Raw genomic sequence first — 15571 nt, forward strand, 5'->3', positions numbered from 1 at the left:
TTCGTAACACTGATTTTTTAAGGTTTTAAAAGCACTACCATGCGTAAAAATATTTTAAAAAATTTTTATCTTGTATAAATGGCTTTTGTGTGCGATCTAAGCCTAAACTAAAAGTAATCCTGTAGGCCTTGTATTTGTTTAACTGCTCAACAAAGGCAAAATTTAATTCAACCTGAGTGGTCTAATTGGGGCCTTGCTTTGTAGTTGACCACAGGATGGCGGATGGGAGCTTGTTCCGTAAACTATCTTTGTGTATACATATACGTTTGTAGAGTTTCCTGTGCTAAATTTTAGTGGGCTTGCTACTCGGGTTGCAGAATGTACTGGCCAAAAAATTAAGCCATCCGACCTGGCTGTTGGTAGCGGCTCGATTTTTTTAATTGTGTTAGGTTTTAAGGTCGATGGCATAATCTGTCATTGTCTCTTTGATTTTTACGGGATATCACTTAGTCCCTCTGATAGGTCATTTTACGCCCTTACGTTAATGAAAAAGTTTGAGCAGATGAAATTTCCGGAGTCTTTTACTTCCTCTGACTTTGCGGAAGAAAGAGATCCAAAAAAGATGTCTAGGGTGCTGTCGTGGTTATTTCGGTTCTTCGAAACTCTTGCCCCCGCCAATGAGTACGCATTTAACGTAGGTGTGTTTCCCTTTTTGGATATAAGTAGGTGTGGAATTCATACAAGGAAAAGGCTTCTCATGCCACAGCTCTGAAGGAAAAAATTGCTTCTTTGCGCATCATTAACAAAACGGAGGAGGGAAAACGTTCAGAATACCAGAAAATTATCGTGGAATTACGGTCGTCTTTGTCTGAAAAGCTTATCTCAAGGAGGCAAATTGATGATCGCATTGCTTCAGAAGGTCGAAAACTATCCCTTCTTACCGAATCCGAGAAGTCGCACTCTCTGGAGGTTTCGTCCTTCTTTAATTTCTTTCATTTAGCACCTCCCATAATTGCGTTGTTTTTGCTAGTGCAAAGTTTGTTTTTATTCACCAATTTTCACTCCGTTCATTGTATTTAGTACTGTTTATTTGAAATCCCAGTATTTTTCGTTTGCCATATTGCCGTCTCCAAATTTCTCAAGCGCTTCAAGTGATTTGTGTTCTTAACCTTCAGTCATACTGCTCGTGCGTACTGTGTTAAATTTGTTAAAATATGTCCTTTTTCTAATAAGACATCGACTCTGTACAAAAAACTTGACGAGCTTAAAGGCAGACGAGAAATTTTGCTTCCTCAAGTTGTCGAGAATCCGAATCTTCTCCCTAAGGCGGTAGAGGAGTTGAAAGAGAAACTAAATGCTTTGGAACTTGAAATGCAGGAGATCAGGGCAAAGACTTTTCAAGTTGACCAATCGATTGGCGACTTTAAACGGCTTCATGAGGTGATTGAGCAGCAACTTGTTACAGTTGCTAGGGCTTGTCATTCGCTGCTCTATCAAATGTCGCAGTCCCAAACAGACTTGGAGGTGCGTCTAGTCATTCCCGCTCCTTTTATTATTCTAACCGCTGCCATCCGTAATGCATAAATTTATTAGATACACCTACCCCACTCCATTAAAGGCAAACTTGACGAACTACTTTTTTTCCAAGCTCCTAGAGTGATCTAATTAGGCATTTTAGTAACAACTGGTGGTATTTTAAGCTTCTATCCGTCGGTGACCCGTCAAAGTTTTCTGGTCGCATTGCTTGCAGTCGTTTTGTAATGATTTCGCCTTTCATAGAAGTCGGATAAAGAAATAGTAGGGCGGTCCACCAGTACCGAATCGTTGGTTAAGAAAATTACTGACGTTACGGAGCGACTACGTCTCTCAGAGCATAATATTGTCAAAGCGAAAGTGCTGGAGGCGACTCAGACATTGGTAATTTCGGTTTTTCGCGTCACTTTTTTCCATTCTCACTTAATTACCAAAATTGCCACAATTTGTGTATTTAATAAATCGACCTTCCTTTTAGAATGCTGATCGTATCAAAAAAGAAAAGGCAGCACTATTGGATAGGTATCGTTTCGTCTTCAAATCCCTCGAACCCGATGTCTGCGCAAAGGAGGCTCTGCTGAAAACGACGAAAATACTTTATGAAAATGAGTATTCCAACAAAAAGGTGTGTTTAGCATTATGGTAGGAAAGTTTCCTCATTTACGCGTATCCGCGCAGCTTTCACGAAACAATAATCTTCCTTCCAGCGTGACGATGACTGGAAGAAGATAGAGGAATTGAAAGATATTCTCCAACGACTTTATCAGGCTTACGTTCAGAGTCAAGATCGGTATTTTTTTCGCTGAGGAATTCTGAAATGTACATATGGAGATGCTTGCAAGTTTTTGGTTATTTCAATGCTCAATTTGGGCACGTTAGTGCCAGCTGAGACCCCTCTGGTCGCCTAGACGGGGTTGGGTCGTCGAATCGCGTTTATTTTTCAAATTCTTGGTGGGGCGTAGGAAACGTCGAGGTAATCTTATTCTTGGCGGTGTTTTGCAGGTCTGTTCTGTCTGGAGTCCTACTTTGCGTGACATGCAGGCCAAATTGGTTCTCTAGGTATGGGTTTGAATCCCCGGTGAATGCAGTGATTTGATGTGGTGGGCTTTCTTCGTGGCGTGGGTGGTGCTCATCCTGGGTTGTCTGTGGTTGTTCTGGTGCCTTTTGGCGTAAGTCGTCACAGTGGGTGGTAAGCTCGTTTTCTAACGCCTGGGGATGTTTTGAGGCTGGTGTGTGTTAGAATCGGTGCTGCCCAAATCTCTGGCGAATTTGGACCCCTCTGGCGTGCGGCATTCTGCCGTTTTCCTTGTAGCTCTTTCTTCCGTTCTGTTCCCCCAACAAGTATCCGCGAAGGGTGTGGTACTTCATTATTCCTCCGGGGTTGTGATGACCCAAAAAAGACAAGACACAGGCCCTTATGATCAGGTAAGTTGCATGACAGTCAGGGCCTGGTTTTACTGGACTGAAGGTCTTGGTTGCACCAGTAGGCTTTCTACTCCCAGTGAAGTTTCTGCGCGCTTCCAGTGGTCGGGCGGTATGTGTAATGAGGGTGACAGACTCGGAGGGATCATTCATGGGACGATTTGCATCACGTGCGCAAAGCTTACCCCCAATCATCATTAGAGGGAACCCTTTGTCGACTTATAACTGCAAGAAATACAGCATTTACGAGGCACCGTTTCTGTCTTTCGTACCAAAAAATTGCATTGAAAAACACTGTTTTCTCAAATTACTGCATTTTTTGGTACTTTAGGATAATGAGTTTTCTGTTCAAGTGAAATGCGGCCTTGCTTTGTTCCTTGTGCCTTGCTTAAATTATTTGTTTTGCAAAAAGGCATTCTAGTTGTGGTATTTTTAGTGCGAGATGTGCCAGCCAATTAGATAATCTGCTAGGTCATGTGACATTTGTTTAAGTCCTTCGCAGTTATTTGTCGCAATTCTGGCGTTTCATAGTTTTATCTGCGGAAGGGGCAATGGGGTAACGAATGCTTAAAAAAAACAAAATATGGCTAAAAGTGAAGGTTTTCAAATAGCTTGCGCAGTTTCCGTTGAAAAAATTCTGGAGCCTTTGGTTGAGCAAATATCCGCGCTGATTGACCGGAATGACTCACTGGATCGTCCTAAGGGTCTGTCTCAAAACAAGGCCACAATTCTCGACCTGGTCAAGAATGTAAGCTTATAAACTCGTTGTTTAATAAAGTCATAAATGCATTAGTAGATTTTTGGAGTATTTTGGGCATTTGTGTTGCGGTCCTCTTGAGTTACCCATGTTCTTTGTATCTAACACTAATTGTTTCATTGTTGTCATTTTCATTGCTTTTTGTTTATAAAACTAGCATTTACTAGGTTATGTACTTTTTAGACATTTTATGACCTTTTTGGTTAACCTCTTCGCTTGTATTGTTGCTACATTCTAGTAAGTTTGATCAACATTCTTAGATTAAAATCAATGACATCTTGCGAGTATATACGGGGTTTCTTGGTATTCTGTTAATTCGTTTTGCTATTTTAGCAATATGTGTTCCAGTAAAATCTTTGTCGTTCTTTCGGCAGTCTATGTAGCGCTATTCGTGACTCTGGTGCAGCGTGACAATACTTGAGAATTCGAGCCTTAATTTTTTATTTGGCTCTCTGATATGTTTGTCATAGGCTTTTTTTGTAGTCCTCATGGTGTACATAATAACATAGTTTCGTTGATATGTTAAAGGCGATAGGCGATTTAATGAAAAATGCGGAAGAAGTACGCGGCGAGTGTCCCGACGTGTCGGCAAATTTCCAGGTTGCTCTATCAGAAATTCAGGATATCGGTGATCATTTCCACAAGTCAGTGAACGCCTTTTTGGACAACCCCGAGAGTGAGGAATTTCACGCAGAAATGCTGAGGGCTTTGCGAAGCCTTTTATCATCTGTAACACGTGTCTTTATACTTGCTGATCTAATTGACGTCAGTCAACTTCACAGCTGTCTCGAAAATATCAAGGGCGATGCAGAATGCATTGGAATTTTAACCGATGAAAGTGTATGACATTTCGGTCATTATTTTCTGCCACTAGTCTAGGCTTCAGCATTTTATTATTCCGACACGAGTAATAAATAATAATTTTTGACTCACCTTTGTGATTATTTATCTATCTGCATTGTAAAAGTTGACATTCTCTAAAGTTGCGCTGGACATAGGCGTCTAAGAGAAGAAAATATGATTTCGAACCTTTTTGAGATTAATAACCACCCATTTTGTGATATTTTTAAACATCGAGCTTTCACACCTCGCAAAATAGGGCCCTTCAAACATTTTGAGTCGCAGGAATAAATGTGGACGAATTAGCCGTAACTTTTTAACCTTTTCTTTATTTAAATATAACTTTTCCAACTTTCCATGCTAAATACTAAGCTTTGGTTCCTAGGCAATTGCTATTTGTATATCTAAATAGGTTAATAAATTCAATTTTAGGAGCTTTCTTGTTTGTGCTCATTACTGGAGAACCATTTCAAAGACCTTCAAGTCCTGCTAAAGTTTCGGAGTCAGGATTTTCTTGGTTCAAAACAACGGGTCGATCTAAACAATAGTTGCGCAACTCTCACTCTGGCCTGTGAAATGATGGTCGCCTCTACAAAGGTACCTTGATATTTGTCCACTGCCGTAAGAAGACAAATGACTTATTTAAAAAAGAGCAGCACTCAGTTAGTAGTAAACACATTTGCAACACCCTCTTAGTCTGCCTGAGTTTCATAGTCGGCGTTTTTCACCAGCATTTAAAAAATGGGCATGTCGTTTATAAACCCCTTTATTGTGACACAGTTACGGTACTCTCTAGCCTTTGGATCATTTTCTTAAAAAGGCACAGCGCCGATTTGCAAACGTAAATACTGCGGTTTTGTAAGTGAGTATCTGAAATGGTAACTAGATTTTACTCACTTCATCCTGGAAGGCCAGTTTTTGCTACCCGAAATTGGCGACATTGGCGGCCAATCGCGAGTTCGCAGTGAAGTTGGTTAACAGGGCGGTTGACCGCCTGGTCTGCGCCTGTGATACAACCTACTCCCCAGCGACACTGCCACCACTGCAGGGACAGGCCGTAGCGCAGCTCATGCAGGCGGTTGTGGTACGCAAGTCCTTCCACCCCTCCCCGTCTAGCCTCTCTCTACATAGTCACTATGTCCCGCCCTTCCCATTCACAGAAATGTGCAGAGGCAGGAGTTGAGAAAGTGGAATCCTGGAACAGCACTTTTTTCCAGAGCAATGTTCAAAAACTCTCCACTGAAATCGCAATTCTAACGCAGTCAGCTGGTTTGGGGAATATTTTTCAAGCGGGCATAGCACGCAACATTCATGAACTCAATGAGGCGGTCGATCTGTTCATCGAAGCTTGGGACTACGAGGTGTGGTGGTAGAACGAATAAATGCTTTTGACCTATTGATCGCTTTTATTGCCGTATTCTTTTTGCACAACTGTAGACTTCAGCTGGTTTACGAGAATATATGATGACGATGAAGAGATCTTGTGCAAATATTCGTTCGCTGATCTCACAAGCAGCGCTTACTCTTTCTTCATCAACCTTCATTGCAAACAACACTGCCCTTAGTCATTTGGAAGAGTCTGCTAAATACGCCAGCGAAGAAAATTTAGTATCGGCAGTAGTAGAAATTCAGGTAGCTATATATCCGGATTTATTATTCACTGCCCATTTGCTGAATGTGCCCAGTAACGTATTGAAGGGCTGGCAAAGTAGCTAATATTGCTAGGTCCCAGGGAGATATACAAGAGATCACATTTCTAACCTCCGTAAACTTAATTACCCAGGTTACAATAATTTGGGATTGGGTGTTAAAGTAAGGTTATGTGTTTTATATGAATCATGAATTTCCACTGTAAATTTTTATCAACGTGGCTCCCATTATTCTTTCTATGTGCCTCACAAATTGTTGCCTTGAGAGCTTAGCTAAAAGCCACCGAGGATTTGGCTCCTTATTAACATCAAATGTTATAATTTGGCAGTAACACTAAATGTGTCTTGAATGTCATTTTAATGTAAGGGCTGAAAAAATTTTACGATGTTTGTTACTTCCAACATCATTACTAAACGATCGAACGGCTTGAGGTCAGCATTCAAAACTGCAATTTGTTCCCCATCAGGAAGATCAATAAAATGGAACTAATGGGTGAACTTCATATTGTTGCAGCAGCAAACATCAGATCTCATCGATTCTGCTCTCTGTTTATGTGGTGTGGGGACGGACCCAAATATGATGCATTTTGTAAGGGTCACTGCTAATGACTTGGAACAACTTGCTCCCCAATTGATCAACGCCTCAAAGGCTCTTACTCTGCGAAGCCAATCCTCGGTGAGTACACGGCTTTGCTATCTAAATCCACTTAGGTATATGTACCGTTTGAAAGCGGAATATCATTTTACCTGTGTTTTGTCTTCCATTGAAACACGGAAAGTAAAGCATAACACCTCGTTGTTATCCAAAAATTCAAATAACTCTGTGATGTATCAGGCGAGGTGACTGGCTCAATTTGAATGATATTTGCCTTTATTTTAAAACAAATGGTTTTTGGAGGTTTTCCCAAACGTAAGGGTTTGTTTAGTGACGGTGTACGCATCAATTTAATTTTAGCTAACCAAAGAAAACTTCTCCATATTCCTCAAATGCTACAAGTCTTTAGTGCAAAAGCTCTGCGATTACATCGATGAGATGACAAATGTTTTGGATTTCCTGGAAGCGTACGATCGGTTGCTGCAGGACGACATAAACTCATGCCAAACGAATGCGGAGGTAAGAATGAAAGCACACCTCGGCCAGACAAATGTCAGGTTGATTCCCAGACTATTTGCACCATTTTCAATATGGTCTCAATCGTGCTAACGCCGTCTTCTTGAATATGTTCAATGGTTTACTTTTAGGCTGCGCAAAGGAGTGGTCTCATAAGCGTATCTCGCAAGTTATCCGCTCGCTGTTATAGAGCAGTTCGATACATCCTCACCAAATTGGAGACATCCAACGGGCACAACGCGAATGCGAACCAGACTCAAGCAACACTTGAGAGCATAGAAAAGAATGTAAGTACTTCACAGCAATAATGATTTCTAATTAATTATTCTACTACTATGCATTATTTTCTTTTAATTTTGCCCCTTACCTGTTGTACACTGATAAATCAAATTGCTCTATTAGCTACTGTCAGTTTTGTGGTTCTTCGTTTGTCGCACCAAATCCTACTTACAGTTGGTGTTAGCTTACATTATTGCATGAGCATTTTTTTGTCAAATAAGAAAACCTGATGGTAGCCTAGGCACAAAGACTATGGGTTAGGCCTGAATCAGTCGGAAGAGGTGAATCATCAGCATAGAAAGGAATTTTTATTTTATATAAACGAGAAACAAATAAGGAAATTCGTATTCCTTGTGCTAGCTTATTCCGCAGCTCACTGAAGCAACGGGAGAGGTGTGTCGTAATTTGCATTCGCGAAACAGAGCACTTCAAGTCGACAACGTTCGACGCATTGGTGAAGCAATCCGCGATGCTTTTAGTGGGCTAAGGCCCCTGCTGGATACAATGGATTCCCGACAGGGAGAGACATCTTCAAATCTTGCAGAAACCACCTTCGATTTGCCACCACCGACGCCATCTCTGCCCCCTCCGCTGCCACCACCCCAACCAAACGAATATACCCACGACTCGTTCATCCGTAAGCGATCCTCGCATGTAGACTTGTACTACGGTGATCATGCAACATTCCGGTGAAATCAAGACCAGCTGTAAAAGAACAATGGTATTGACGTACTCAAGCGATGCATGAATAGAGATTAATCAAAACTTTGTGCAGCAACAATTATGACTGTAATAATAGAAATTTTATAAATTCCAGCGAAGGGACTGTGAAATATACATACCCTCTGGATTGTTAAGTAGATTGCAATCTTAATGTTATTTAAGGCCATTTGAAAGTCGCATATTTGTTGTCATGAATTTAATGATTCCTGGTTTAGGATTATCCCTTTTACCAATGACCTGGTAAATTTCACCGACGTCTTCTCCTCATTTCAAACCTGCTCATTTTTCCTTCGTAATCCACATATCTTAGGGCGTTCTTGCATTAAAATTCAGGCAGTATTCCTTGCAGATACGCTGGCTCCTAATGAGAATGATTATTAAATTCTGGTCAGATTGTATAAATGCATAATAATAAAAAAGTGGTAGAAGCTCACTAACTCCGCATGAGCTAAACGGCCCATCTCAGGGAAAGAGGGCCAACCCATTCACACCCATAAATTTTGCCTTTTGAATAAATTGAAAATATTCTGAGGAAAGTTTCCTGATAAGTCATCTTTCTTTAGTTAAGCGACAATTTATGCAAAAGTTTAATGCTCAGAAATTTAATTGGCATTCTTTTCATCCACTGAAATACTTTTCTAATGTCTGAAATTAATATATGGATTAATTATACAATGAAATCGGTTTTATTTGAGTCTCTATAAATTGCATCATCTGAAGAAACAATTGTCGGGATCACAGATTCATGTGACTTCTTTTAACAGAGTAAAGTTCTAAAATGGTTTAGAATTAATGTAGAGCTCTTTTCTGTCATTTGCAGGAGACTCCTGACGATGATTTACGCTATGCAACATGACATCGGATTTTTGAGCACATCGAGCCTTTAATAACCAGTAACTTGTTCTAGAGCTAATCGTATCCGCTTTTAAATGCAACTCACCTCACTATCCATTTGAAATAAATTAACGGTTGCGTGCATTGAGTAATTACTTCCAAATACCATAGTGCGATTTCTGGTTGGCTTTGACTAACAACTGCATTCTAATCCTCTGCACAACTGCACCTTTGCACTTCTTGATGCTTGATTTCTCTGCTTCTTACTGCATATGGAAACATGTTGTCTTCATAATCTTCTGTTAGTGGTGAATATATGTTTCCTGACTAGTTATTGAGAATTTGATCTTTTATTGGTTTTCCCTGGAGGACATCTCACACACAGGTTAGCAAATGGACCTTTGTTCTTGTTTGCCAATACAATACTAAATTTAAGTGTATTTAATGATGAAACAATTTAGCGTACTTTCTTTTGTTTAAGTCGTTGTTCTCTAAACGTTATAATGGCAAACATTCATCGTAGCTCAAGTAACCCACCCCAATAGGTGCGCATGTCCAATAAGCTCATTCTCAAAGCCCAGGATTAATGTAAATACTAAATATGACGAATCTATTATACGTTTACTTTGCGTAATTTTTGTAGAGATTGATCATTACAAGTCAAGCCTGTTATGAGTGTATGTCTAACTCTAAAAATTTCTTCAAGCAGACCCATTTAGTGGATCCTCCATACGAAGTTCGCGGTCGTCACAAGCGTCGTGCTCTCTTCAACAGTTTTTGAATAGAACGGCTCCAAATCTAAATCAAATGGTTAACAAATTCAACATGGAACAGGCGAGTCTCATGTACCAAATTGAAAGGATGGAGGCGAGTGGGAATGACCTAATGGTGCCAACTGTTCGAAAAATTTGTCTTCGATTAACTGATGTAATCGACTATATGACAGTACCCGAGGGGAGTATAATTGCAACGGATGCAGAACTTGTTCAAGTATTGTCGTAGTACAGTATTATTCTCCTACTACTATTGATAATAGTAGTCGCATTAATCTATGTTTATATTAAAGGCAACTCACGAGGTCGCGTTGATGACGGCGCAGTTAAATGGGAAGTGTGAAAAGATAACGCGGGGCTCTTCTGAAATAAGTGCCAAGAGAAGGTTATTCACTTCCCTGAAAAATATTAATCTATTTTCGCATGAGCTGGCAGTGATGAGTCGAGTGAAAGCCGGTTTGAAAACACCAAATAGCGAGTTATGTGTATGTTTGTCTTCCAAAATTAGCGGCGCACTGACGATCAAATACAAGTAATGTTGAACGATTTCCTTCATTGTAGCTTGACAATGTAATTTTCCTGGTTCGATCTGCTCGGAACTTAATGCGAGAAGTAAATAAGGCCATGAGTCAGGTTCGGACTATTACCGATCAAAACCGGTTTCGGTCCGCCACCGCGCTTCCACCCGTTCCACCTCGTCCCCGTCGGCGTCGTGCCAGCACGCAGAACGGAAGCGGCGACGACTGCAGCAATAATGAAATCGCTCCATTGACATTCGATGTTAGGATTGATCGAAGTGTCGACTTTTCATATTAAGCTGTATATCCGAGAGACCAGGTTTTCTTAGCAAAATGTTGTATTTTTCCTATTCTGTCTTTTGGCTTTTTCGAGGAGTTGTTCGATGGAGTCATGAATTTTGGAAGGGTTCATGTCAGTCAGTGTTTGAAGATCACTTGCACAAGGATTTTGTTTAACTCTTCCATATGCATGGCGTTAAATCATTCATTGTACACGTTAAGGACCAAAGCAATTTAGAAATTAAACTAAGTGGTTTGTGGTAAAAACTAGCTTTACCAAGTCATTACGCCCTTAATTTATCTAATAGTGAAATAAATGCCTAGGCGGCAACCATTATTAAAAGGATATCCTTCTGAAGGTTAAGGTAGGTAGATAAGTTCTGTTCACCCTGTTGTACCGCTGAAATCCCTGAAGATGTTTTGGTGAAACGACTTGAATGAATTATCAACCTCCAGATTGTTCCACATTGATTCACAGATAACGAAGCAATGTTGATGCAATGTGGACTGGAGCACTCGAGAGTGACTAAAAATTAGTAGTAAGTAAAGGCAAGTTCTTGCAAATAATAAGTCTGATCTGGCCCTGAAAGTTTATAGGTTCTTAACTGCAAAGGCAGTAAATGAAGTTTAAATCTTAAATTTTGATTTGTATGACAATAAATTCATGCGTCTCAGCCATGATCTTGACAACCACTAATGTCGTGAGCTTGGAAACAGCAATACCTACAATTTACTATGACTTGGATAATCTAGGTAAAAAAGATGTTGACGACAGCAAAATCTTGAGTCGCTCAATAGACTGGAAACCAAATGGGGCTTGAGTGGACTAATAATGATAAGAAGCTTGCAAACTTCTGTCTAGCATGAATTTCTCAACAGTTATTTAGTGCATATGTGTAAGTTTTGTGAATTCATTGCATGAAAATATGAGAAATACTAGGTTTTTCTTCCATCTTATTATTTTAATATTTTCAACTGGTGTAGTCTCACTCGTACACCAGCGTCTCTAGATCAATCCGCCCTGCCTGAATTATTCATGGAAAATAAGCATATCAAACACAAGGTATTCACGTTACCTTCAATGGTCCAAGCACACTGGATTTCCGGTAAGGGCGTTTCTCTACTCACAGTATACATAATTTTGGTCCTCCGGAAACTGGGCGCAGCCAACGGGACGCCCTCTATTGCTACTTAGTTCCCTCTCTCCCTCAGCTCCTCTGACTGACTCCCTAGCGCAGTCGACACAGTTACACGTTCGTGCGCTTGGGCCTGAGTTGTATGCAAAATGGACGTTGACCAGTTTGGACAGGAGGGTTCCGAGGAGGGCCCATCAGTCTCCCAATTTCTCTCGGACGACGATGTCTCTGCCAAAGGGGCCATCGTTTTTTCCGGTCTCGACGAACCTGTTAAAGTAATTTTGTTGCATTTTGGTGTTTTGACATCACTAATATGGGATATCAGTGAGAGAAATCAGTATTTTTATGGGAACAATACTCAGTGGACTACCAATACATTGAGCATAGTTTGGTTGACCATGGTTTAGGATTTGGCCTAAAGCACAGAAATTTTGGGGCATAATTGACCAACCATTGTTCATTCTAGTCTTGTTGCCTCTTAAAATTATGGGGTAAAATTTTTACCTATGTTTCAGCTGTAGTGTTGTAATTTTCAACGCTAACATCTTCAGCATGGTTCATCGCACCTCCATGGCGTCATGCATTTCTTAAACTTCCATCATCCTATTTTGAAAAAAATCCTTAAACTATCATTTGGTCTACCTTAAGCACCAGGTTGCAATAAGATATTCACATTTTCATTAATTCCTTTTAAAATAAAAATAACATGATTTGGTGTACTATTTCATTTTAATAAAAAGCAGTCACATTTTTGAGCTTCTTCTACAAATCTATATAAGTTGGATATTTGCTTATAAGCAGAAACGTATGGCTGGCATAGGGCACTTATGGGCATAGTGTCTTTTACCACAAATGCTTCCTCCTCCTTTTCAACTAGTTTGTGACTGTGGGTAGGGTGCCCGCAGAGAAGCAAATTCTTCGAATATTTTCCTCAGCATGGCAGCTTAAACCACCGACACTAGTTATTAGTGTCCATGGCTCTTACGCTAACTTGAAGAAAAGGTTCAACTTCACTATGAAGAAAGGTCTATGGAAAACCATGGAAAGCGTGGGTAAGTAAAGGCGCTATAGTTCCAATTTCATGTGAACATATCACTTATAAATATGAGCGACTTAAATTGGTTATGTCAAATCAAAAGAAGTGTAGACATATTTGAAAAAAGGTGAAGGTGGAGGGGTTAGTAAACTAATAAAAGCCAACTATTTGTAAATATTGCATATGCTGTCTCAAGAATAGTGTTTATGTAGGTCCATTGGGGATTTTGATGCAATTTACGACAAACAGTAAGCCATATACATTGTGCCCTGTACAGTAATGTGATATGTCCGATTGCCAGGTACCGTTGTATGACCTAGTAGTTAAAAAAGGTTATTTAAATTAAAAGGGTGTCGTTTTTGTGGCCTAGATCTCTAGACATTAGTATTTGGGAAGAGAGAAATGCTTTTGAAGCAAGTGGCAGTTGCTAAAGCTACCAAAACTTGACATTTTTTTTTACATAAAGTGATAAAGTAATCTAAACCAAGATAATAAGGCCATTTGATTTGTTTTGGGCTATTCGCTTGAACAGGTTGTTGGATAATTGGCGATGCTTTGGATAGAGGAATAGGTAAAATTGCCGGCGAAGCGGTGACAGAGTACGTGGAGGCCTACGGAGGGGAAAAGATGCTCGCAATTGGTGTCACACCCATGAATAGTCTGAAATTCAAACACATCTTCAATACCAACGCCTCTGTGAGTTCCAGTTGATTTTCTTTTAATTTCATGTGTCAAGTTGCTGCTGGAATTGTCTTTTTTATTAAAATCAGGGTTTGAATCAATTAATTAATAATGCCCCTAAGGCAATTTTTGTTGACCTTTTCTCAATAGTTAGATTTGACCTTGAACCGAAAGCATAAAACCGTGTATTAGCATTTTCTCAATTCCTTGAGCGCCTTACTATATTTCATAAATAGCTTTTGGGATGGCATTTCGATGACATACCGCGATGACAATATATTTTAAAACTGCGATGCAAATGATATGGACAAATCCCACCAAAGTGTCAAGTGATACTGATGGAGTGACAGAGTCGAAACAATGTCTTGCTAATCATTGAAAGTAGATGTATCTCTACATGCCGATTCAAGCTCAAAATGTCCTCCACCTTTTTAAAAACGGTAATCAGTTGTCGAATAGCTTTAGTAAATAGGCCAATGCGACATGGGATTCGCACGCTGTGGTGGCAACAGTGCTCATATTTACCTGATCTTGCTGACAAAATCCGCATGGCAGAACACTTTTTCACAGTAAGCATTAATTGTTTCAGGCTGCGATTCATAAATTCTTACACATAGATTTTGTTAAAGTTACGGTCATGCCAATTTTCTTTTCTGAATTCAGTAAGTGCTTTCATCTGTTAAACGAATGAAAAGTGAAATTTTGTTCTTCTGGACATCTTGTTAGACAATTTACTATCCAAGTGAAGAAGACGAGACTTTGACTGATCCTTCAATGACGTTGGTGCAAAAATACTGTGCAAAACGCTTCCACATCGATAAAAACTACAGCTACCTCGTTATGGTCTCTGCTCCATCGGATTCAGGCAAACAGAAGGACCGAAATAGCCCCACAACGAACAGCCAGACATGGATAATTACGGAGAATGAGCAAATTATCAGAACAAGAGTCGCTGTTGAACAAATGGTGATTGGTTGGCGAAATGTATGTGATTCGCCTTTAATCATTTCGGCAAAGTAACCAAACTTGCATTATCTTAGGGCGACCTTGGTTAATGCTAAGTCATCGTAATCCAAGTTAGATAACTGAACGGCTCTATTTACTTAAAAAGGTATCATGGTGGTGGTGACAGGAATGGGATTTGATCATCCATAATAATCAAGATTCGACGGAGCACTTGAGCAACAATCGTTTGAGTCACCTGGAGGGAGTTGGAGTTTTGCCCTGTTTCATCAGCGTTTACACCCCCACATATGAGACATCATGTAGCCTGGAGGTACGATTGACTAAAAGATGTAACGAGCAGGCGATTAGTTGGGAAGAAGGCGCATTAACTAAAGATTAATTGCAAGCCATCGCAAACTTTAATACAGTTTATCTGCCTCCAACGTTCAGTCAAAAGAAGGAAAATTCCACAGTTCCGTAATTGCGGCCTCTAAGTCAACACACACCACACAGCGGATGCTCTCGGACACCGTCCCGGGGCTGCCTCCAATGCGACCCAAGTTCAAAGCCACAGTTGAACCGCCTTCACCTCCACTGCCACAGACTTCAACGGTCCGTTCTACGGAAAAACTGCTCACGTCTCCTCTCGACGCCTCACCTTCAGCCCGCCAGGGGGAATGCTCCCTTAACTTCTTTGCTACGGCTGAACGACGACGCTCCATTGGAATGGTTGGCCTTAATATTGTCTTGCCATTGCAGATGCTTCTACTGCGCAAAGAGTTGACGCTAATGTGCCAAACTCCCATCGCTGCCTACTATGATGTCTACTATTTTCCACTTCCCTTGAACCTTCAAACCATGAAACGTCGATCGAACCTGATGCAATTCTAACTTGTCAGCTTCAAAACCAAGTCTAGTTCGGTTTCAAAGCAAAAGAGCTTTTATAAAATTGGTTGCAGAGCATCTGGAGATCCGTTATCCGATAGTAGAACCTGCCACTCCGAAATGACTCAAACGCTATGAACCGAGTGATGAATCCCTTAAAAACATATTGCTTTGGCAAAGTCTAGGGATATTTTAGGAATGTTTGACTTGAGTGACGAAATAACTCGTTC

General features: G+C 40.4%; 3 protein-coding genes across 3 annotated transcripts in view; all 3 read left to right on the top strand. All coding sequences in view use genetic code 11, as the record gives it.

Annotated features, from left to right (window-relative positions):
• Positions 1-215: 215 nt before the first annotated feature.
• Positions 216-2279, top strand: EGR_01420 (hypothetical protein; the record flags this gene model as incomplete). The annotated part of the gene is made up of 9 exons (XM_024490669.1): positions 216-237; positions 273-359; positions 390-634; positions 667-1019; positions 1043-1091; positions 1174-1464; positions 1720-1857; positions 1952-2098; positions 2181-2279. 9 exons carry the CDS (start codon positions 216-218, stop codon positions 2277-2279), a joined length of 1431 nt encoding a protein of 476 aa, XP_024354993.1.
• Positions 2280-3478: 1199 nt separating this feature from the next.
• Positions 3479-10677, top strand: EGR_01421 (Catenin alpha-1; the record flags this gene model as incomplete). The annotated part of the gene is made up of 13 exons (XM_024490670.1): positions 3479-3643; positions 4181-4492; positions 4925-5089; positions 5403-5576; positions 5653-5853; positions 5930-6124; positions 6659-6817; positions 7097-7255; positions 7384-7539; positions 7892-8168; positions 9798-10078; positions 10155-10346; positions 10423-10677. The coding sequence occupies 13 exons, from the start codon at positions 3479-3481 to the stop codon at positions 10675-10677; spliced, it is 2691 nt and encodes an 896-aa protein (XP_024354994.1).
• A 1266-nt stretch (positions 10678-11943) lies between these two features.
• Positions 11944-15571, top strand: part of EGR_01422 (Transient receptor potential cation channel) — a gene marked incomplete at both ends in the record, with an annotated part of 19271 nt that continues 15643 nt past the window's right edge. The window contains 5 exons of the mRNA XM_024490671.1: positions 11944-12069; positions 12672-12846; positions 13363-13526; positions 14238-14495; positions 14907-15185. Of these exons, the coding sequence (XP_024354995.1) occupies positions 11944-12069; positions 12672-12846; positions 13363-13526; positions 14238-14495; positions 14907-15185 (1002 nt within the window). The remainder of the gene's footprint in view (positions 12070-12671; positions 12847-13362; positions 13527-14237; positions 14496-14906; positions 15186-15571) is intronic.

This window comes from Echinococcus granulosus, assembly GCF_000524195.1.
Source record: "Echinococcus granulosus chromosome Unknown EG_S00005, whole genome shotgun sequence".
Classification (NCBI taxonomy): domain Eukaryota; kingdom Metazoa; phylum Platyhelminthes; class Cestoda; order Cyclophyllidea; family Taeniidae; genus Echinococcus; species Echinococcus granulosus.